We start from the raw sequence: 25,348 nt of genomic DNA on the forward strand, positions 1-25,348 counted from the left end.
GTAGCTAGTGGAGAGTAGGACGTCGACAATGGAGGTACTATTCGGTACTGAAATATCAGAGAGCAGAAAGTTTCAGTTGTTGCCAGTTCTGACCTTATCCACATTAGGGTTGAGGAGGAGTGGAGTGGCTCTTGGCGAAACCGTTTTTGTGAGAAGGAGACAGAAGACAGCATGCTACGATGACATTAAATGTCAGCACCATAGCCCCTTCTCGTTAAGGATAGTTTACGTTAGAGTCCCACAAAATTTTCTAGTACGACACCAGTACCAACAAATATTTAAATCTGCGGCAAATAAACATGATTATCTGTTAACGGTATGATCAAAATGTATGGCCAGCTAAAAGACAATGATCCTACGTGACTACAAACGCGCGATGCACGGACCACGTGACGTTCTCTGTCAGAGATCCGGGTCGTGCTACTAGCGGGCATATTGCCGCCGCCGACAAAGGGAAAAACCTTGCAGTCAATGCACCCTCAAGCGTTCTGTCTCTTTCCGTAACACATTCGTAGATATAATCACATTTTAAGATGATTTATTTTGCATAACTTTTAACAAACCGCTTTCATCAAACATCTTTGTAAAACGCGGCATCATTTAGCTGCTTATCGTTTTATGCATTGTTTACCAAACGAGAAGTTAATAATCACGGGTCTAGACCCACTAGACATCAGAAAAACAATTATGATGCTAAAACGTGGACAAAAATAGTAGCCACATCGATGCCTCTTTTTTGTTTACATACAAAGTTACGAAGAAGCCATTGAAAGTTGACCTTCGACCGATTGATAGCCACCTAAATCAGGAGAACATTTAATTATCTCCCAGGTCTGTCAGAGTATTTCTAAAAGTTTCCGAAGAGAATGCAACAATGCCCAACTCTCGGTAATTAATACTGTATAGATAATGTCTTTATATATTTTTCATGCAAGGATTCATGCAATTCATCATGCAAGGTGCTTAAACAATTACAGCCGTTAAGGTGTTACTGAGAGAATATCTAGCCATTTTGCCGTCAGACTGTGGCTCCATTTTGTTTTGTTGTTAATAGAACATGCTTGATAGCACCTCACCGCTATTGGTTGCCCATAACTGGATTGACAATCTTTTCAGTTGCGTTCTGTATTTTTTTTTTGTGAATAAGACGACTTCAGTAAAGGAAGACTGTTTTTGCTCATCATGTTTTAGGCTTGGAATTCAGGTGAGCAAATAAACGTGTCATCGAAGCCAACCGGTTCGTTAAGAAACAAATAATTACCAGTAGCATAGAACCTGTTTATTTTTCGATAAATCGAGAAGCACATGTTAGTAAACTTCAAAAGCTTGCTGTTCACTCCGGCATCGCTTCTTTCCGAGGTGTCACAGAGATAGACGTGTATTCAAAACATAACTTGCACAAACGACAATTACGTGATATATAAAATACAGGCAAGAAGCTCCAAGTCACTTTTTTTATTCTGCTTTTATCTGAGTAATTGAATTCTACACTGCCATGGAAAACACGATGTAAAAGAAGAATCTTCATTAATTTTCTTGAATATATTTAACGTAGGAACTTATAAGATATTTTACATGGTTTGGAAGTATGCAGATTGACGGAGGCCAGGTTTACGGAAAAAGTTAAAAGCAAAACACGACATTTTCTCAACCTTACAGCGTTATATATACAGAAATCTCCACTATTAATGAGCTGATCTTTCGGTGTATAGAACTTGCGTATGTGTGATTCTTTGCACACCTAAATGCTTCTCCCGAAAATTGTCTATGTTGGCTTAGAGAATATTGAAGGCGAAGTTATTTTGTAGAAAGACTGCTTTCTAAAATATATTCAGAAGCTAGTACTGATCAGGGCGTGCCACTGTCATAAATCATAAGTAGCGAATAATCGTATACTAAATTTGGAAAGATGATAAAGATTATTATTGTCAAGAGATTAAAACTGATTAAGGTGATCGGATGACGTTTACGATTATGTCATAAAAGTGATTAAGTTAGGACGCCGTTCCAGTGACAAAATAAGTTTATTTTCTTCGTAAAAGCGCTACCTTCTTCTGAGCATGAAATAATTATTACTAAATATTTGATTGTGGCACGCTTACATATGTAGGAATGTTCGACCGTGCATATTGGATTTGCCTTAACTACAATGGTTTACCGAGCATGCGTGGGAATCATGGTTGTTAGAGATGAAGCTTGCGCACGATGGGTGCTGATATTTACAGGTACCTATGGAGATGTGATACAAATTGAAAATTTAAATTAGAATAATAACAAATTATCATTGCATCTAGGCTTCGCGCTTTACTCGTTCTTAGCAATTTCTATATACAAACGACACCGGCATTCCTGTGAACGTGAGTTGGAAAATGTACTAATATATATGTTCAAGCATAAGCAGTGCTATCATACTATAAACGTGAATACTTTTTAGTGATCGGAATAAATAAACCATAACCTAATAAAGCAAACCTTAGTATTCTTTGGCCGGGTTATTATATACTATTAAATAAGTCCTTTATTCAAGTAATTCATACCGCTAAAAGCGGTAACTTACATAGCCAACATTTCAGTACTAAAGGAGGTACTAAGGAAGGTACTGAAGGAATTCAGTCATAGAAAAAATTCATTAAAGAATTGAATAGTATCGTAAACATGGGTCATGTTGTATGGTGAGTGAGCGAAGCTTCCGTGAACGAATCCTTTATCGCGAATATGATATTCGCCTACTACGTTAGGCAGGGAAGCAATTAAGGCTTTTTGATTCTGAAACGCACAGGACACAAAATATATAAAAACGAAACAAAATTTTAAATATTATAATATTTTACAAAGGGAGGGAATGACTTATGGGTGAAAAGCAGTGGGCTCATTGTAATAAAATAAGGCCTGATGTGTGTGATTGCGGTGCCGCCACTTCCCGTTCTCGGATTTCCTCCCGTTCGTGAATGCATCTCCGAATAGCAACTGCATTTTATTCGTTACAAGATGGAACAAATGCGAAAATATCATGACTGTCATTACCTATCTGGTTCTTACAGGGAGCTTTAAAATGAGAGGTAAAAGAAAAATAAATACCAAGCTGCGTGTCCTATATTGTTACCAACTTTTTTTTTGGACTCCAAAAGTTAGCTTTGCGTGCATACTCGATACGTGTACCCGCATAGATGCATAATATGGATACAAGCAATGTACGTAACTTTTATGTTGGAAAGTTGCAATTGGTCATACTATAAATATGAATTTTCTCACGTTAGTTGTAATTAGCGTATCTCCATCTGAATAGTAGACTTTTACCGGTACGCGAATATTTTCAGTTGATAAAACGGGCGGCCTTATATCGCCGTACACCTGCAAACGAAAATTGGCAGTATATAAACGAACAGGTTTTGTAATAGCTGAAGTTTTGCTAATTCTTTTGTTCACCTCCGCCTCCAGAAAAGGTAGGGTCGTTTAGGGTATTTCAGATAAGACTAGGGTATCCAGCTATATTTTTTTATGGCCGATTAGGATAGATACAAAGTATATACGTCTACTTCACTGTAGTCAGATCCGGCTCAAAAAATTATTTCAGTTTTTTAGTTCAAAATATTGTTTAGTTCATTAAAAATTTATTTTTATCAGAGCTCCGCACGACACGTCACATGAAACTTTTCACACGTGTTAATGCAAGGCGGCCAATGTTGAAGAAAATTTGAAATCGTTTGTCTCAAAATGTCCATTTATTTAATTGGTATACTGCCCCTTCAGTAGATAAATAGTAGTATATCGCTGGCAGATATTAATACCTCTTGGTTGTGTCCATAGAATTGAACTGCCGGGTCGTGGAGTAATACCTCATCTCCGTAAAAGAGCTCGTCATAATTAAACTCGAATACGCGCTTTTCGCCTAAACAAGCGACTTCCTGCATCTGTAAACGAAAATAATCATAAGATTGTGAGACGTCTCTGAAAAAACAAAGTCTATTACTAACCTATGCTTTTCACCCAAGAAAACTGCCTATTATCTGTTTATCCAGAGTCTTATTTAGAATGACGTGATAAACAGATTCTCGTTATTCGCCACTTCTCAAAAAAAATAAATTAACAATTTTATTGCAGGTTCACTCGTCCACGAGCCATACAAGTTAAAAAAAATCAATCCTAAATAGTTATCCGCTGATTTATGTTTATAAGATTAGCGACGAAATATACACGCTGTTTTTTTATCCATTCTCTACGTTTGCTCTTAATAAGCAAGATGAACGAACCAATGCGTTTGACGTAGTGAATACTTCAAAGCAATACGATAAGGCAATGTACTGTGAGCGCCAAGATTCACCCGAGGATTCAAAAATTGCGCACCTCGTAGTACAAGATCAGCTCTCTGTTCTGGATACGTAAAGTGGCCATATGGTGAAGCAATGCAATAATCATACCTCAAGTAAAAAAAAAAGGCATATTATCGTTTTAGGTTTTGATCGATTACTGCTGACATTTTTTATTTTTTTTTGTAATATAATTGATGATCAGAATTGTTGAGTTTACTAACGGATATAGTATAATAGGTATCCAGGCCAGATAGAACGAAAAAAGCGGCTACTTTAAGCCCCTTTAGCATAGGTTGGGCACATGGAACTCTACTGACCTGTGGCACACAATGCCCTCATAAAGGATCCTCTAACACTACAGTTGGTCCGGCTTCAATAAAGTCGCTCTCAAAAATGTTTCTCTGTGGGATGCATAATGGGAGACCATCGAGAAATCATGCAAATTCTAGTAAACAGTAAGTTAATCCTTAAACCAAGTAAAAAAAAAATCAAAACACGACATCTCAAGGTCTGTATTCGCAATTTGACAGATCACAGCCTTGTACTTTTCTAGGGCGCGGATAACTGAAAGGAATGAGTGGACAAAGATTAAATTTTCTGCGCAAAAAAAACTGAAAGTATGAAGATATAGCAGAACTACAACAGCAATCTCAGACAGATCAATTTATGCGACTTACAATTAATTGGATAAAGGATTAGCTTGAAATGGATGGAACTGTTTAGGATACTCATAAACGACGTTCCTGAAGGTCAAACATCAAGGAGCTTTACCAGCTAAGAGAACGGACTAGAAAATAACAAAGAAAATTTGTAAAACAATTGAGTGCCTATCGCATTTCAGTGTGTTGTGAGTAGAACAGTTAGATTGTTACAATGGGACATACTATCAACGCAAATAACGGAAGAACAACAATTTTTCGATGACAAAGTGTGAGCAAAATGCTCAATTGTCGTTTACGAGTAATAGGTTTAATAGTAATAGAGGATATACATATAAATAAATAGCAGCGCAAAACTTGGGGCGATAAAGTTATATATGAATTAAGTAGCACGATTTCATTATTCGATAACTGTAAATCCACATGTTACACAGAAGACCATGTTAATTTCTCAGGAGTGTGGTACGGCGTTTTAACTAAATAATTAACTAAACCATTCTGACAGTACAATGACTGGCCCAAATCACCTGCGTGTGCTGCAAGAGTCTGTTTTATTACGTATTTGGGAGAACGTCAGTGAAGATGGTAGATGCAGTTTCCAAGAGCACATCGTGAATATGGTCTTTCCTGTACGGATACCTCAAAAATAAAATCGGCGACAGTAGACGACTTGAAAGCCACAGTCGAACAAAAACGAGCCGTAATACTTTATTCAATATTGGCTGTTGCTTGGAATCAATAGCATATCGATATGAGACATGCATTGACCAGAACGATAATAATGGTGAATATTTACGGTTTTAAAAGGTGTCCACATGTGATTTTGGAACATGGAATCCGTTCATTTTTCTTTTCTTATTTAAGAGCTATACATTTAATGTAAACTATTTTTCAATCTAAGTTTTAATTCTATCTGACAAGGCAGTAGATTAGTACGACGCGAAACACTCTGCAATCAGTATCGCTCAATAACGCGTTAGCACGCTTGTAAATGACTCGATACGTACATGCCTTCATGTTTTATTTTTAGGTCTTTGCAGAATTTTATGCGGCATGCTACCATTGCGTCACCATTACTCTGCCAATATATATCTGTGACACATTTGCGGAAAACACTTATTGGTGAGTTTATGCAAATAGGTTCATTATACCAATCTAATATTTAAGTTAGCTAAGGATCAACATTAATTGGCACTTGCACAGATTCCATATGCAATACCTATAGCACAGGTACTGCATAAGCGACTTATGTTATTGTTGAGTATTGCAAATTTTTAAATGTTTTATAAAACATAATTCAAATCATCACGCTCTAGTTTCTAAAAAAGAAAACAGGTCACCTAGGTCCAGAGTTACCCTATCTATTTGTATCAAGTAAAAAAAATAATCGCCGATTCTACGATCACCAGATACTTCACGTAGAGTATCTACGATATTCATAGAAAATACCAGAGTTAAAGTTCGTAAAGCATCTTATGTCTCATGCGCTAATAAACACAGTATTCACAAGTTCTTGGGGAGAGCATGATTTCTTAAATTATGTTTCTCTGATGAAATGACAAAGAGTCTGGCTGAAAAACATCAGGAGTGACACAACTGCGATATCATCCCAGTCGCATTGAGTTTACTCCACCCGGACGGCTGTCATAGTTTCGATGCAAATCAGTAGGCTTTAGGTAGTTCTGGGTCTTACCACTCCGAATTATGAAAACACGTATCTCTTCGTGTACCGCACTGGTAGACGTACGGCGCCACCAGGTAGGTTCTAAGAACAAACCCGTAGTATGTTTACTTAAAAATTATAATAATAATAATAATAATAACTGTCTCAGGCATGCTTATGTTAATCCAGCTCCAGCCCTCGAAAACTAATTATAGTACTCTAAAATATTAACTGCATTTGGATTATATTATCCAGCTTAAACGGTATCACTTATATCTGTGAAGCTGGCCTACTCCTTCATGGCAAGGACACATCTGGCTTTACTAGCGAAGCTTTCTAAACTGATCATTATGGAAAATGCTGGAGTAGCAAATTGACATGCTAGCGTTAAAAACACAGCCAAACCAGTTTTATTGGCTTTTCCAGGCTCGAGCCTGTTATCAGTTAAGACCATCTGGTCCTTGCAGATTTACCCACTAGAAAAATGTGTTAATCCCGGCTTTCTCATGTTTATTTTTATGATGTTTTTCAGGTGTTTCGTTTTTGATCAAATCTCGCTTTGAATAATATAGCCAGTATGTCAAGATCCACACAGTTCCTTGGTATAGAAGAAGACACTGTCTTTAGCTGTATTGGACGATGGGAAACCTTGAACTGCTAGTTCTGCTGTCGCTGGCAAAGATGTACAATACAGTTTAACATCTCCAATTCATCATACAAATAACATCTGTAGTGGAGGTTACAAAAGCTTTCTTTTTCGCCTAAAATACTAATAATGCATTCATTCAGTTGTTCCGTTTTTGTGTTCAAGACTTGAACGAGTTTTGAACACGAAAACTTTCAGGCGCTTTCTAAGAATTATTTTGCAAGAACAAATTGAACACAACCTATTTCTTCATACAACAAAAGCCCTAATTGCGCATATTCAGTGTTGGTAAGCTAGAAAAATTAACCTCTATAATAATTTCTTTGATCTTATTTTAGAGACTGCGGAGCACGCGACTGAGAGAGAGAGAGAGAGAGATTCATCCCCGGTTCTTTTGTTTTATCCTTTGAGTCGCCTGCCTTTTATTCCAACCAGCTTGAAATTAAGCAAACGGCATTTCTGGGTTGTAACATGGCCGTGAGTTTGCTGTTTCACTATGTGTAAGCGATTCATAGTAAACATCCTATTTTAATAGACCGGATTGTCTGATATGAAGACGCATAGTTCTTCTTTGTTATTAAAGATTATAAGATCATCGAAAAGAACACATATTTTATACTAATAACAAAAGTGTAGGAGCGTTTTCTGGCCGTCAACAAATTAACAATGGCACATTCACTACGAAATGTGTGTTTTTTTTTCCTTTCTAGTACAATACAAACTACATGATGCGGAATCGGTCAAGGAAACGGACTTGCCGTTCTTCATCCTCACTATTCAATGCACCATACTGCTATTTACGTCTATTACGGCAACATCTATTCATGAACCAACCAAAATAATTAACCCGAATAAAGTCTAAAAAAAACTGTGTTAGGAGTCAAAGCTGTGCAATAATAATAATAATAATACTACTGGCAAAAATTGTTGTATTTTACCAATTTAGTAGTTGTAATTTTAAACACATTCTGAGTTGACGAAGCAATATTTAAGCGTGCACAATTTTGGATTGCTAGCGCTCTTTATTTATGACATAATACCACATATAGCAATTGACATGTTTTAGTACATAGCTTCGAAAAAAAAATGTTAACGGAAGCTTAAAAGGTAAGTTTCCACATGTACATAATGCGAAACACATGTAGAAAGATATGTTGCGATCCATAGGAATCTCTTTCTTCAACCTTAAACCTACGGTGTTTCGTATAATAGGCCCGCTTACTAGTATTTCGTCATTGAAAATACGATAATTAAATAAAATTCGCACCACTATAGGAAATCAGAGCACTGCTAAAGGTAGTTTAGCCTAGCTCTTCGTATCGAGGAATTTCGTCGAACGTCTGGGTTTGAAGTAAAGCCCTACCTCGTCCGTGAAGCTAGCGGCTGGCACTTCGCCGTTTTGGCACTTGGTTCTCTTTATATATTTATCATGATTCAGTCATTCACAACAGCAGAGACATACATGGTGTGAAATTAACAGGTCAACGTTTGGAATGCCCCAATGTGAGAATGATCAATCAATGAAGGCTAGGCTGTGATATTTTACCAGTGTATCTGATGACGTTTCGAATTATCGCAGACATTAAAGATCATAGTGTGAATCACAAAAAAGCCTGAGTATATACCTGAGTATAATAGATGAGATTTTTCATTGAAGATGACTGCGGGTAGTGCTCCAGATAAATTGGTATTCGTGTCTGTAAAATCAGAGCGAAATCATACAAAGTTCATTATGTTAAACATACATTCTCGCAGGTTTTCATGGTTCATTCACCTTAGTTAAGCTACTAAAAAAACTACGTGGTACTATACACAAAGCTATATACAAAGGCTTCTAGTTTTTAGTAATTTCATTTTAACTGATTCTATGTAATTTTTATTGGATGTAATGTAATAAATTAATTAACAACTTAACTTACTTAATTTAGGTAACGGGCACATGTTCCCACTAGCATGAACATAATCATGTTTTCTTTAGTGTTTGTTATTGACTTATTTATAAAATTTTAACGTTCACCGGTAAAATGCTGCATCGGCGTTTGACGGCTACAATGAAAAAAGCCGCTAGTTCTTTAAGGATTTGTTATTAGCCTTACGATATTCAGAAAATGCATATAGAATGATCAATTAACAGTATTACATCATGTAGACGAACTTAAACTTCTTAAAACTAGCGGGGGTTTAAGTAATGAAAATCTATTACGCTTTAGCATAGCACATAGCATAGTGAGAAATCCGAAATTGACTAAGCAAACGTCAAGCGCAGTATATTCCACGAGCATCAACATTTTTTTCATTTTGCAAATCTTGGCTAGAGGCTAGCTATTTAAATGTAAGTCTAGGTACGGTAAAATCATTTGTACTTGGAAAAGGTTTGAACTTTTAATAAGCCTAACTTTTAATAGGCTAAGCCTGTGCTATAATAGGGTTGTGACTACAGCAGCAAACAACTGCCGTGGTAATGATGGCCCCACTTCCGCTTTATATGCGAGGGAGTCCGTCAAAAAGATGGGCTCTGCTCGCTTTATATTCAGGCTCGCTTAGCTGCCAGCACAGAAGGAACGTCCCGTTACTGCAAAATGCTCTAAAATATGTATCTCGAAACGTTGCGAATTCAGTAGAATTACCATGTCAGTAAGTTATAGTTGAAAGTAGCGTGCTTGAAGTACAAAATGTAACTAAGATAGCCACTTCATATTTGAGACCTTGCGGTAACGATTCCGTATTATGTAAATTTGGTGTCCCGGTTATATGTACTAGCCACATGCTATTGAATTCTATATCGCGGAGCTGTTTGGTGTAAAAATAAATGTTTTAAAGCTTTGTTGGCTTTTTCAATACTCTAGGTAATATTTTATCCGCTTTTTGCTCGACCGTCGCTCTGTATAGGAATTCTTAAATATCTTGTTATAGAGAGAACCGTTCTCAAAAGTTAAGGGAGTTAGAAAGCGAGTCTCCGATTATTCTAACTAAAAAAGCCGATAATTCTATTGCAAAATGAATATACGAGCTATTAGGGTATGGAAGAAAACGACAGATTAAAATAGCAACAACTTCAGTAATTGAGGCCTTTACTATATCTAAAAATAAAGGTTGAGTATCGATCAAAAAAGTTAAAAATATATTCCTACGCCCAATACTATCTGTAACAAATCCTCATTTGTTAATAAATACTGTATATCGAGTATTAATTGAATAATAACTAACTCAGATATATAATTACACGCACGCAAACTTAATTTCAGTGCTACTCCCAAACGCGAATATGGGTGTAGTTATTATAATCAGTGGCGTCACCTCCCACCAGAGTGTTGCCTAGGGATAAATAAGTCTTTTTATTGCGGGGTAAAGATAATGAGGCTGTACATATGTTGAGGCACTGTCCGATGAACGATGCTACGTACTTCCTAGTGGCCCGGGACGTCGTATCGGATGAATTCAGTTAAAGCGGCTGCAGGCAGACAAATCAGGTCAAACGACACGATAGTGATAACTTTAAATATTGTTTCATACGGATGGCTTCCAGCACAAAACACGTCTATGCCTGGTTTCGAATCTGAACCACATGGCGTTAAGTAAAAACAGGTTACCATTGACCACCACGAGGACATTAATCTATAATCTAGTTTGGTTGTTGTTACACTCTATATAGAAAAAGAGGAAGTTCGTCTAAGAAAAAAGTTAAAAAAGGGCTTCAAGGTAAAATAAGGCTTAATGAAAATTTCTTGTCTTAAGGTGAACTTTAACTTAGATCCACTCTATCCTTGAATTCGAAATGAGGCGGGAAAAAAAATGAAATTTAGTTGTTAAATGGCATTTGGTATTAATAAACGATACTTCATGGTCCGCATTAAGTGGAAAAAAATCATCTCTTTTAACTTCCTATCGTCGATGAGTTAAATTGTTGAAACTTCTTTCCGGACGCTGCGCTTGGCTGCGAACGGATCTAAGCTGATCCGCGTCTAACAAACGCCCTTCCTTTCAACCTTTACCTTCAAGTAAATAAAAATTCTTGGTGAAAGCTTAAATTACCGCTTGGGGAAGCGAAAGCGCTGACAGGCTTTTATTTGGTAGTGGAAGTCCGAGTAACAAGGAACGCAATAAATGTAGTGACCTTTTTTACGCGATCCCCCCAGATTGCATACATTGAACTTCTAAATCTGATAGATTGTTGAAATAATGCTACACAATGGTACCGACGCCTGGTCTAGATGGAACATGCTGAGAGTTGACTTTTTTTTTTTTGAACTTTTTTCAAAGTTCCGAAAAGTATAACTATAAGCTCTCTAACTGCTAAATTGTTTCGAGCCAGTCTAACAGCTGTCTCTTGTCCTACCATTACTCGCAATGGATCGACTTGCTACACGTATTACCGTTTGCGTGAAGTCCACCGACCGACCCATCCTTGCACTTAGTATGGCAAATTTACCATATAAAAAGTGGCAATACTTGTACTAATAACAACAATCATTGACATTATACCATGTTTATACCAAGTTGGCGTCACTCGCATTTTACTGTCTCCATCCGTTTGTTTCGGATTAAAAGCTTCTTCAAAAAGTACATATATCATTATTTGCGGCGTCTACATCTGACGGCAGGGACTGCTAAAATGAAATTATTCGTTATGAATACAATGGTTACTCCGCTTACGCACCACATCAGGTTATTCTCTCTATTTTAAACAAATTCTACACAAATGTCTATCATGTTTCTGCATCTTATAAGTGGTTTTCCATATCTGCGTGTTACAGGCCAGCAGAGGTTTTTAATTATCACATTTAATACTGAGAAAGTTGTCGTTGAACAATATTGGAGTACTTGTTTTTGTTGAACGGGCTACTTCCCCGAGCTTTCTAATGTGGTTTTACAATGCAGCAGCGAGGCTTTTATATGTTCATTTTGGAGCGTGAATAGTTAAATCCAAAAAAAGAGAAAAAAAAAACATTAAGACGTAAAGTTTTTGGTGCAAATAAACGTCTAGCATTCTGCAGCCATGCTTCATTCGCTCACGTTTGTTGATCCTTTACATCCGATTTCATTATCACACAGTTTAAGCAATACAAGAATCTTCGTGATTATCCACGTAGAAGCCAAAATTGGTCTAAAAAATTAGTGTAATAAGGGTAATAGTAATGATGACCTATCGTAGCTGGCGGTCACGTGTATGACAAAAAAAAAAAGGGCGGATGAACATCCGGATATTTCCTGTAGGGAACAATATGCAAACCAACACAGCCTTGTGTTACTGTAAATAAACTAGGCCCTTTACCGCATAAACATTACGTGAGATATTTCCGCATGTTTGTAATAGATAGATCATTTAATATATGAGAATAATATCGTAAGTACGTGGCGAGTTAATGCTCTGCTTTAGGCACTATTTTTAGATTTGCTTCGAGGACAATAAAGTTAGAGGGAAGTATACAATGTTTCATCGCTAATATCAACTGTAAATTTAGCTTTGGATAACTATAATCAAAAAAATCGCTTTAAAAAGCATAGAAATCTGAAAGAAAATTTTGTCTAGCTATTTTACGCTTACACCGAAATAGAAATATATTCAACACTTATGCCTCAATAGTAGTCGCCAATCTTTGTAAGAACAAAAAAGCTCCGAATGAATGAAACATTTTTTCCAGTGAGACCATAGGCCTCAGACTTACATTTCATCGCTAAAAGTATATATTTTATTAAGGAAGATGATATCGAAACTATAAGATACTCTTTTCGTTAAGCAAGTGAAGATATGCCCTTTAATGTCCGTTCCAGATCAGTCGATTAAAAGTGACTAAAATGTAGTCAGCTAAAAATTACATCCAGTCGAATTTTAGTATTTATGCAAAATCAAAGCACAATCTTAATTTCGTGCGGATACTTTTGGGTGTTTTGTTATTAGACGATTCTGTTTACAAGCCCAAGTATATACTGGCGCTTCATTTGTTTATTAGCAAGGATTTTTTGTTTTTGAGCTCTACGACTTCTTCATGAATCCCCTTGAACAGACCCCAACTGACAAATGGTCCAAAAATGTATACATACTTCGAATGATTATAACTTTAGTGTTTATTTCCAAATACTGAAATTTATACAAAACGTATAACTTTTCCTTAAGTTACCGCAGACGCTTTGCAAACTACTACTATTCTGGCCAATCAACTGCTGACGACGATCGGTTATTTAGTCATAAAATTAAACAAATATGTAATTTAGTGTTGTGCCACATACTTGGTCAATTGCGGCTCTTGCATCTTCCAATGTAATCGATTTTTGAGGGTAAATTCAATGTTTTAAATGTTTATCTTTCAGGTATTTTCACACGAAATTATGGGCGGTTTAAGGAACAGGCAGGACCTGCCCCATGTGAGAGCTTTTGTTTAACTTATACCTTTGAAAGTCTTCGTCAGGATATATTCTTTCTAAACGCTGATTAGTTTTCACGAATATCCCTTGTCGTAGCATAGATCCTTGCAGGAAATTTAAGTAATTAGCATTTTTGTGTATCTTATTTTGGCACTCCCCGTATGTAGCACGTGTCAGACTTGTCTGTGGGTCCGAATAATCTCGAAAAGATCTTGGACCAAGCAAACATGATCTGACAAGACCATCTTCCCCTAAAAACCTGATGATCGGAAAAGCTAATTTTTATGTTTAAAAATACGAAGCATATCGTATCACATATACGTGCGATAACCGACAATACTGTTTTGTTAGACACAGAGGTTCAATGGTGGGTATTAATATAGTCCCGATTCATGTTGTAAACCCGCATTCAGTGGCGAGCCCCCACGTTTAAAAGGCTTCAGAAGCGTATCACCTCTTCCTTTTGGAGGAGAATCAGCTAGCGAAGATTACCATTGTATCTTCCATAAAGTGTTTGCTACCTAGGGGTTACCCAAGGTGTATATTAATGCAAGTACCCAGCGAAATATCGACAAAACCCAAAACACTCGCTAACCTAGTACATAGGATCACAGCTTAGCAAGTATTGGTACGCCAAATAGACGTACTGTAACGAAAACGGATAGGCTTTTTTTGTTTTATAAAAAATGTGCTTTTCCATATTTTTTTCTTCGTATATTAAATGTTCCTTCCATTCATATTTACGTTTTCCAAAAGTATACTCACAAACACGTCACTGCAGAAGTGGGAGCTGGAACATGTTTTCATAGTTTTTTTTAATATAAAATTGTTTGGATAAGGCTTTTTATCCTGGGCCCACGAGTTGGCCTGGGCACAAGAGTTGAAGTCGTGGGGGGCGCGCGCGTTTGATTTAATAGCCACGGGACTTCCATATATATTCCCTCATCATTGCTGGCATGTTGGACATGATCCTTTTTTTATCAGCATTATCTTTCCCTTTCTTGTTATGCTTTTAATGATCTTGCAGCGCCTTCCTTGCTGTGCGGTGCCATTATTTTGTAACAAACATTTAAGTAAAAATCTCCTGTACGTACATTTGGATACTACATAATCGGTATAAAGCTGTTTTCCGCTGACGAAACTGATAGAGATCTTTACATATCATTTATAATAATTTACGCTAAGTGTCTATTGAGCACACTTGATTATACAATTTCTTCTGTTCATTTAGTACAATTTTCGATAGTTCTCTGCCTCTTTCGTAGCTTGCATGTCATTAATGTGTAGAAGTTCTCCAAGAATCACAGCTTAGGATAGTTCTTACTTCTATGCAGTATGATTAAATATAATTGTTTCTAACCCCAATTCATTTGTTTAAATGCCATCTCTTAAGTTGGGCGAGGCCTTCGACTTGGCCCAACGCTCATTTATAATTTCTGTGTATCTTTTTGCAAAAGCTATACTCACAATATTAGAGTGATTATCATCTCCATATATCACAGTAGTGAGAAGATGTCTGCAGGCAGGCCAGTTGCTCCTACAGAGTTGATTAATTGTAGACCATCCAAATTCCTCAGTAAATTGACGCATCGTTTTCTAAAAGTAAGTTAGGCATGCTTGTTAGCAAACTACTTATATTTGCCATTGAGAGTACCTGTAACAGTTAAGTCATTTTATAAGGATTGTTTCTTATTTATTTATTTTCTAGCTTTTGAAAAAGTTTTTTTTGTTTGGAACATTTTGATTGAACAACAAGCCGGTAGCGGCCTAATGATCCTAAATCAGTTTATAAGAGATTAAGATTAAATCTTTAATAATTTAATAAGTGAGATACACATGGGACACATGGGGAATTGTCGTAACCAGGGGCGGTTTTTTTCTCTCGTCTCATTACGTGGCACAAGGCCGATGCCTTAAAAAACTGCCAAAAAATTATAGGAACTCCTTGCAAGTCCCTTTTTTTTTATATAGAGACTAAGTTATCTAATATACTTTCACAGATACCTCGTACTCTTGTGTAAAAACATTACACTGCATACAAAATACCGAGACGAAGAATATGACTATCATGACCGCTTTTTGCAAATCTAGTCTGTCCTTAGAATACTAAATAATCTCTGTACAGGACAATGTCGATAAGCTTACGGCGTTTTTTGGTCGCTTGAGGTACATTGAAGGGAAGAACCAAAAAAACTAGTGTATTCAGACTGTTCTTCTGGATCGCTCCAACCGTTTTAGGTAGTGGTTTTTGCTGAAACATCTTATCATCGAAGACTATAGATACCTCTTGCAGTGCGAAGACGAGTAATTTCAGGGTAGCAGGTTAACATCCTGTCAAGCACAACTTCTGTAATTCTGCGGTTTGGCATTAATTGCTAGTCTGAAATCTAAAAAAGAGTATACAGTCGCGTCTCGGGACATGTCCTTTTTTTCGTGTTGTGGGGTTAATCAGCCACTTTGTCTTTCTTTTTCTCTCTTTTTTGAGTGAGGTTATCTGTGATCGCCCTTAAAGTCGATAAACGTGCGTTTATCCCGCTTAATGGTTTCTGACTATAGTTTCATGCCATAGCACAGGCGGACGTTTGAGTAGTAATCATAGTGCTACTGAGGCACCCCAACAAACTCCGCGGATCGATTGACTTTTTCGTCAAGCTGCTATTAGCTGGCGCTGCATACACGCGAATTTCTCGCTGGGAGGCGTTAACGAAGCGGACCAGTGAGTCGATGAATTACTGCAGTGTTTTCCGCCATCTTTCCCCTTTACGTTGGTATCTAGCTCGACCTTCTGTACAAAACAGAATATTGGCTATGAAATTTTGAATTCATCATAGTAACACCGTACTGGATGACTTGTAGAAGTGGTTTATTGCCATTTCTATTTGCGCAAGGAACGCGCAATCAACATTCAATTAGGTTGACATGTTTCAAGTAGTATTCACTTTAAAACAAGATTGGAACCTTGAGGCTGAGAGTTAGTCTCTAGTAGCTCGTAACGCACTATCTCACAGAAAAGTTTTCGGAAATTTTGACCTAATCACTGATAAGTGCCCCCATTACGCACCCCAGATGGACAAAATATTGGCAGAATTCTAACATAGCAAAAGAGCGAAAGGCCTATTCGCAGGTTTTGAGGGCTATTAAAAGAGAAGTGATAAGCAAGTCTTTGAAGCCATTATAGAAGGACGACTGTGAAGGTTGGCGGGAGACTTTAATTTACCCTTTGCCGTGCAGCATGGATTCAGAAGACACCGATCGGTGCACTCTGTCGACCATCAAAAAGCCTAGAGAGCACAAGTTGCTTACAGAATCATGTGAAATATCAAAGATGTCTGAAATATTCTTGGCGGACTTTCCAAATGTCCGAAACGCTTTCAATTTCAAGAAGTTATTTCGGTACCATATTAGGAAAAGGAGCGTCTACATATCTCATTCGAGTAATCCTGTCCTAGTAATCTCCAATTACCTATTAAGAAGAAAGATTATTGTAAGCGAGAAAAGTGTCTTAAACATGAAAGCGCATGTCATGCACAATTATTTCCCGGGCCGTTTCGTCGGAACAGAACTTTTGATAACATCGTCTGCCTCCAAGGGCTCCCTAAAGGGAGAGAGGCAGTGGTGTATGCAGATGAATTAGCCATTACTGTATTAAGACCTCGTTGGAAACGGAACTGTATGCCAATAAGTACTATTTCAAATTGGATGCGAATTCAGGCTTGGAAGGCTCCCAAAAAGAATGAAGTGATCCTGTACGTTGCAAAGAAGAAAGGACGGCCGATAAATCTTTGTCTAAATGGTAAGTAAATTAAGATCGTAGACGGAGCAAAACACTTGGATGTGCGACTGGACGAATCACTCTGCAGTAGGCGACACGAAAAGAAAAACATAGCAGAGGCAAACAAAGCAGTAAATTAGATAGCCAAATTTTTTCCGAACATTTACGGACCAAAAGGAGAAGGCTACCGCAGGCTATTCATGTCCATTACATAACTGATAGCCTTCCTTGGAGTCTCGGCGTATATGAAAGAGACAATAGATATGGTACCTTCTACTCCTTTATAAGACACAGAATGGCTATGTTAGCATCAACTGGGCAAGTACACCGTACAGTTAATACGTCCGCATTGATGATCCTACCTGAAGGCCCACCGTGGGATTGCAAGGTTAAAGGGAAAAGGGCGAAAAAAAAAAGATAGATTATCACTTGTCACAACTATGCCGCTCTTTCGAAAGTAACCTAGTCACCTCAAGAAAGTTCTGCGATGAACAGTTTTCGGACGGTAATGGCGTCATTATTCAGTTGGTGTGAAGTCCGTAGACTACGGGAATTGCTGAATTTAAATATCCAGCCCGCCATACTGAGCAATTATTCGGAAGTGGTATTCAAATCTTGAAGTCTAGTTAGAGTATGTCGTAACGGGTTAGTCCCTCTTCAACCATCGATAAGGATAGAGCTTCTGAAGTAGGCAAAACGTCCTATTTTATGCGGAACTCAACTGTCTATTACAAGCAAGTTGGCTTAATATACTGAGATAACATACGTTTTCACAAGTACTTTCAAATGTAAGCTCGAATACAATATCCTACTAGTCGAAAATCAGATATTACTTGTGAAATGATTTCTTCCTACGGACGATTGCGCATCAGGGCATTTTTTTTAAATGTTGCAAATAATAAGTACACCGAGCACTTAGTAATCAAATGAACAAACTTTACGTGGATCATTAATTTCTTGAGTTAAGGATCAGTCATATTACTAACAAGATGTTCGATTTATTTGTAGCCCAGATGCTTTTCGCTGCCCTATTGATACTAATTTTCATTACTATAAAATGACCGAAATCTTTTTTTGTTCTAGGATGGTACGTGCTAACGGGGTGTGTGGGTAATATGTATACATTATACCGGTAATCCGGTGGACGATATATATATATATATATATATATATCCTATCGCCCGCCGTATAAGGTTGACGAAAACGTGTTGGCTGCTTTTAAATCACAATTAAAGCAAATATTTTTTTGCATTTTGGAATGTTGCTACTAAAATAGATATGCACCGTCTTTATTAATGGCCCGCCACTGTGAAATTTGAGGGCCCGATCTCTGAAGAAGTCCTCTGAAAATCCGGGCTATACCACGAATGAATTAATATTTTCCATCTAAATCCTCTCAATTTTTGCTGAGCAGCTAAAACGTATGTGGTTTGGCATTATCATTGTAAAGGAGGACGTTTACTAGTTTCGGACCACGTTTTTTTCAGTGACTTATCCCTCTAGTTGTTAACAGAGGAGGCTTAAAGCAATTGTTTTAACAAGCGGCAGCAACTCATAACGCACAATTTCTTTCCAATTTTGCCAAACATATAGCATTACCTTCCTTGACGCCAGCCCCAATCTTGTCACAGACCACACATTCTGGTTGTATGTGATTTGTTCCCGCGCGATCAACCACTTTAGAAGTAGCTCGATTTCATCGCGTTAATAGAAATACAAGCGAAAAATTCGCTTGCGCCACTTTGTGGGCCCCTAAACATTGAAGCTTTTTTTTGTAGCTAATGTTTTTTGAATAGTTTAATATTGGTTGGTGGAGGATGTTTAGTTCCTTGGTCATATCATGGCCTCCCAGCTCTTCACAATAATTTTATTAATTTTATTCGTAATTGGTTGGCTACTATCCTTTCACCTTGAAATTTCTGGATTTTTTCGGTGTTGCGCCTTTACAAATGGGCACAATAAAATTGTAAACGATAGCTAATTTTCACAACCTAGCTATTAACGTCGATACGGCGCAACATAACTTACCTGAGATATGTGACTTCAAAGCCAAAAGCGTTCAACTCGATACATATACATATATATATATATATAATTTGATCATGAGTGCTTCAAGCAATCAGTATGAAAACTGTGAAGCATGTATGTCACAATACACATTACATAATAGATAAACCGGTGTAGAGGAGATTGTGCACTGAATCCTGAAGGAGCTACTTGTATATGGTCAGAGAGTTTTACCTGTTATAGAGTAGAGTGTAACGTTTTTAGCATACGAAGTTCCACAAAAAAAATGTTCATTCGGCTAAAATAGATATCCGTCTAATTAGAGCTAAAAAGAGATCTCATGATTTGCCTGAAACAACAAAATTTGCAGCCCGGGACAAGTAACGAAACATTAACAAATTTAGTTATTATGACTAAGTCTTGCTTATTATACCTCGAAATACCATTTTATTTAGTGCATTTCATATATATAGTTTCGTTAACTTCAAAGAAACTAATTATTCGTGTTAAGGTTCAGAGCCTTTTTATATTAGGTATATCCTGCAGTTAAAAAGTGTGTAACCCGCTTAGTCGAATACACAGCCTACCTGATAACTGACTGGATGACAATAAAGCGTACTGCTAATTAGCTCTCGAGACCGTCTTCGCGTTCTCATCTAAATCACACAAAATACAATTCCGCGATATGGACTATTCCTATTATGGACCCACATTATAATACTAAGGACCGCGTGCCTACGATGGTGTTTCAACGCATGCTAGTTTTACCGAAAGCTTCCTAGGATCTCTATCCGGAACTCAATGTATTCATCCGCTCCGTTTTACGGAGTGGCTGGAATAACTCTGTTCACGTCGTCTGAACCCTCTTCACCCTAACCTACGTCGTAAGGACTTGCAAGTTAGATATTACACCATCTATTAAGCAACATGTGACAGGAATTATCTCTTAGGCCTAACCTGCATGATGTCCAGAGGGACAACCTTAGCCTCGGCACAAGAGTCAAAAAGCAAAAAATTGGTTAAAGAAATATATCTGCCAAATGACAACGCAAACTCTCGATGCTGAGATATAATTGGTCTTTTTAAGGGTATATAAATCCTGTATTGTGATGTGGCTTTTTTCGAATCAACTATTTTAGCTACTACTTGTTTTTTTTTTGCTCCAGATAATAGTCGCATTGACAAAAAACTATTGGTATATACAAAGTGGATTTACTAACAAGGCTTGGGATTATTGAGGCTCTGATAGAAATTATTTTCTATGCGACTTTTATCCCCTTCAAAGTATATTTGCCTCAAATATTCCATTTGGTTTGTTCTGTTATCGAAAGCAAGTTTACCACCTTGTTCCATAATTTCCAATAAAGGATAATTTTAATAAACTTACAACAAATGCTTTTACAGATCGCCAGAGTGATTTGAGAAAGGGATCATCAAAATTGCAGCCGAATGTACGAAAGCCTCCTAAAGAAGCGAGGGCTGAGATCTTTGAGTTATAAGCAGGCCGTTTTGATAGCAGTGCGAAACCGGAAGCAGCGCCCTAAATGGTATTTATAAGACATTAAACTTCTGTTCTATGAGTAGTAGCAGCGTCATCTATATAAAGAAGAGTCCAGTGTATTTTAAATAATCTATTATTTTTTTTTTACTTTAGACGTGAATATTTTTAGACCATTAAATTTCGACTAAAAAAAAAACGCATTTATCCTCACGTTTGCGTTCTACTTTTAGAATAAACTCACTTCTTGCATAGAAGAGAGCATAATAGAGTTGCATAGAAATCCTCTGTGTTAGGCTTCTAATCTGTTAAACTTCCTTGAGCAAAAAAAAATAATAAGTCAACCATCGAAGGCTAGCCGATAAATAAAACGATACTTCATTTTGACGAAAACTAATAGTGAGGGCTCGTCGCTGGAGTTACTAGCTCTAATTCGCTATGAGAGACACTTGAACTGAAAGTTAGGAATTCAAAAAATGTTTACTTTTTTTTAAAAATACTATCCTATGTCATTTTAGGCAAGTATAGCGAGTATCTCTTTGCAGTTAAAGCTCACCTGTGAATGACCAAAATAGGACACGTTCTTAGCGCCCGTTACTTGAAGTATGTAATCTATCTGTGCAGCCACATCAAATATACCATGTTCCACCAATGTATAGTTATAAAACTCCTTATCTTTCACCGATTGTACTCGTCCTCTATTAAGAGTCTCCATTCCAAATGCATTCCCCCTGGTATTGCCCAGCCAGACGTCGAAACCCTGATCGGCAAATATATAACCTAGAAATGATCATATAAAAAGGCAGTCGCATAATGTACTTGTTACACATAGTACCTTTTTCAACTGAAGGGACTAACGACTATCACATCAAGCCAAACAATTATGAGTGCCTTTAAATAGCTGTCCGTCTACATAGAGATTTTTTTCTGCCGAAAGAAATTGGTCATAATTACGTTTTTAGATTGTTTTTAACTCAATCTGCCTGGAAGTCAATTTTTGCTGCTGAGTAGTATACTTAAAATACAGGGGTGAGTTACGTGTCAGCCTGTATAGCTTTTATACTATATATTCTATTTCTAAGCTATGACTCCAGTCACTTTTTTCATCATTGTAATAGTATTGATTTCACTCGCGAATCCGATTCCAGAAAAGGTACCTAATGGTTTTGGCTCAAGCGTTACCTTTACGTCGCTTCGTGAGATAATTGCGATAATTATAATTGCTAATATTATCTATATAAACAGTAATGGTAACTGACCAAATACGACGGTTGCTTATAGAAACAGAGTTTTCATTATCTCTAATAGAATATTAGGTAGCCGGATATGGGGATCTGACCATTATTTCTTTTAATACAAACCCTTTGCAGGCAGAATTGGCAATTTTTGCCGTTTCAGGCAAGCTTCTCCAAGGACTAAAATTGTCATGCATGTTGGAAAAGAGAAGACTTTTTAGAAGCATAATAATTTTTGCTGCAACAAAAGGTGTGTTAAAGACCGATTTGTTTGTTGCAAAATGCGTTCTTTTTGAGAGTAGACTGCTACATCTTTTCATAAAGAAACTGTCTTTTTTTTCGATGTCAGAACAGTCTTGCAGCTTCATGGACACGGCCCGAAATGAAACACTCTCATTTTGGGAGAAAATATTCGTTACGGTTCCAACTCTGAACAAACTCAGGCCCAATTCGTTGCCCAACCCAGGTTAATTTACCTGCCTCATCAACACGAACATATTCACGAGTCAATTCAACTGAATATTCCAGCAATACTCTTTACCAAACGTTGGATTTTTCAAGATGCTCTTTTTTTTGGAAAATATCGGTTAAAACGTTTTCGTTAAGATAAACTGGTCGAAAAAGCAAATTTGTCTTTTTCTGGTCTTTACTACAAGGTAAGCCTTTACGGTATCAAAAGAAAATCTCTTTATACGAGGCTATGGATGTTCATTTTTTAGTTGACTTAGATAATGATGTCTGTGAAGTAAAAACAATCACTACATGTTCAACTTTCTATTCTACCGTATTACGATAGTAAAAATTGCGTCACAATTACTTCTACCAAACACAAAAGAGGAACTAAGTCGATCGGGCACTTACACACTTCGCAACAAATCAAATATTGCTTTACGACGGAAAATTATAGTACGCATTTGCATGGATGAAACAATTCCCATAAAAACATGGCTGCTGTTCCAGTTTTCACAACTCTGTTTTAACAGCACTTTCAGCCGCCGGAAATGTCTACAAATACTTTGGGTGCAGCTAATACTTTTAGGAAATGTACCCGACGGTGAAATCGACGTTGCGGAAGGTCTACTACAAGCTTTCGTTCGTCGAAGCTTTGGAGCGAACGAGTGAAGCTTTATACTTAACCTATTAAGCTGATCGCTTAAAGCATCGATGTAAGATTCTTGCTGCAAAATCACGCCTTATGGAAGTAAGCGTTTTATACAATTTTTTTTTTGCATTAAAAAAACTATTGGTGACACAGCTTGTTACATAGAATATTTTTTCAAAGTTCAGATAGAATGTAATATTAGACATTGCGTAGCACTGAAGTTAAAAACAGCCATTCAATCCAGAGCCGAATCGAGAACCCCCGGAAACCAGATGTCTAGAGGACTTGGACGACACTTCGGAGGTATGAAATCAATAAGTCGCCGTCTCGAATTCTGTAAGGTATACGCCAATCTATACCGTCATGTAGCTTTCAATTTATGGAAGAAACAATCATTTTTTTTTAGTTAAATGTCACAACCCAGATAGACATATTATATATTATAGTGACACATGCAGCAACTGCATTAAAATCCTAAAAACAAGTGTTTCAGCTGCCCTATGCGGTGTGGCAAGTACTACCTAAATGCTCGAGAGACAGAACAAAAGGGTTCAATGTTGCATATCGGTTTTCTATTGATAGCTGGTAGATATAGCCTGGAAATAAGTAGTTTGACTTCCTGCACGGCACAACAACGAAATTCAGAGTAACCTATGTTAATTTTCATAGTCGTCTAATATATTAAAATCTGGTAAGTATATTGTTGTCTTTAAATTGGTGTCAACTAATTCATTTTTCAATAAGTTGGACAATACTCGTCTGAAAATACGCAATTAACTACTTGGGAGATTGGGCACGTTGAAATTTCATACAACTCACTCAGCAAATTACGTCTCTTACGCTGGTAAGCAATCATCGAAGTTTCATATAATTGTATCGCCGCTTGGTGTTTCGAAGAGGTTTTCTGTTTTCAAGAAAGGCTTGTGTTTTTTTGCTTACCGTAGGACGTATTTACTGTTCTATTGTAGTCTTTGTTGTTACCTCGCCGTTTTAAAAGACATCACTAGCCATATGAGGTTGACACATGTTTGGCGCTCAAACTTTAGGATAATGATTGTGTTGTTTATACACTCCACAAAGACGACAGATAGTAGTTGGACAATGTGCTAAGGGTAAGTTAAGGTAAGTTATCGCACTATCTTTGTCAATCATTGAAACAGATAATATAAAAACTATTGTTAACTGATTAAGGCGATCTGATTTTCTCTTCCAAGTATCGCTATGTTTCGAACAAGGTGCTCAAAACAATACATCTAGAACAAACAAAGCCAGAAGAAACCATGGCAGTTATAAAAAAGTATTGTTACCGCGAGCGCTAAATCCGTTCGAAATAATGTCAATACTTCTAGAGAATGACGATAAATAATGGATATAAAGTGTTTCCGAAAAATAAAATACCTTTCTTTATTTACAAAGGTTTATTATAGTATGTGTAGCTGGAGAAATTAGAAGCTGGTTTTTTTTAACCGGAGGCTTAGCCATGTAAGAAAAGTGCTATACTCCTCTTAACATTCTCAGAACCTTTTAAGGACGCCTCTTCCATCTAAAAGGAAAAATTTTGCTCACGCGGTCAAAGTATTTTCGCCTGTCGCCAGCTGATAAATTCGTCAGTTCTTTCATGTGTGTTCTCATACCGAAGACGAACCCAGGACACCACTTATTATATGACATTGAGCGCAAGATTTAACAGAACCCTAAAGACTTAAAAGATTGAACTGATCAGAAATTTAGCATGTTATATACGGCGTACAAGATAAATCCGGAGATACGGGTTCCGGGTCTAGCATTAACATGGTTTTACGGTTCAGACAAGAAACATAATTACTACCCAAAGGAGTGACTACAATAATAAAGATATTCGCACGACACGCAGTCCAGTAGAACATAACTATCAGGTAAGACAAGTATCTACATATCTCTAATGGCCATACACTGCATAGGTTTGGTGCCTTACCTCATCCGGTGCAAAACACAATTAGTATATACCACATGTGAGACTGAATGATTGAACCCATTAGAAATCATATTTGCATGTGGCCTGAGTTATTTATTGATGAATTCGGACGAATGACTGTCAGTCTCTTACGATGCAC

General features: G+C 37.1%; 2 protein-coding genes across 3 annotated transcripts in view; one reads left to right on the forward strand and one right to left on the reverse strand.

Moving 5' to 3' along the window:
* The window catches only part of LOC111267335 (protein FAM13B), a 57,237-nt gene extending 47,136 nt beyond the window's left edge, over positions 1–10,101 (forward strand). Inside the window, exons 12-15 of the mRNA XM_022845537.2 lie at positions 6,000–6,091; positions 7,165–7,370; positions 7,617–7,778; positions 7,989–10,101. Of these exons, the coding sequence (XP_022701272.1) occupies positions 6,000–6,091; positions 7,165–7,195 (123 nt within the window). The 3' untranslated portion in view covers positions 7,196–7,370; positions 7,617–7,778; positions 7,989–10,101. The remainder of the gene's footprint in view (positions 1–5,999; positions 6,092–7,164; positions 7,371–7,616; positions 7,779–7,988) is intronic.
* LOC111267336 (lipase 1) overlaps positions 2,480–25,348 on the reverse strand; it is a 35,052-nt gene continuing 12,183 nt past the window's right edge. The window contains exons 1-7 of one of the 2 annotated variants that reach the window (XM_086971257.1): positions 21,475–21,693; positions 20,808–20,960; positions 15,109–15,237; positions 8,904–8,975; positions 3,789–3,911; positions 3,253–3,351; positions 2,480–2,766 (exon numbers count right to left, since the gene is read on the reverse strand). In XM_086971257.1, coding sequence (XP_086827383.1) covers positions 2,614–2,766; positions 3,253–3,351; positions 3,789–3,911; positions 8,904–8,975; positions 15,109–15,237; positions 20,808–20,960; positions 21,475–21,633 — 888 coding nt within the window. In that variant the 5' untranslated portion in view covers positions 21,634–21,693 and the 3' untranslated portion in view covers positions 2,480–2,613. Of the gene's footprint in view, positions 2,767–3,252; positions 3,352–3,788; positions 3,912–8,903; positions 8,976–15,108; positions 15,238–20,807; positions 20,961–21,474; positions 21,694–25,348 lie in introns of those variants that run through there. The other variant, XM_086971258.1, reaches the window with a different exon arrangement.

The sequence above is a fragment of the Varroa jacobsoni genome, unplaced genomic scaffold (genome assembly GCF_002532875.2).
Source record: "Varroa jacobsoni isolate VJ856 unplaced genomic scaffold, vjacob_1.0 scaffold_1170, whole genome shotgun sequence".
Classification (NCBI taxonomy): Eukaryota; Metazoa; Arthropoda; class Arachnida; order Mesostigmata; family Varroidae; genus Varroa; species Varroa jacobsoni.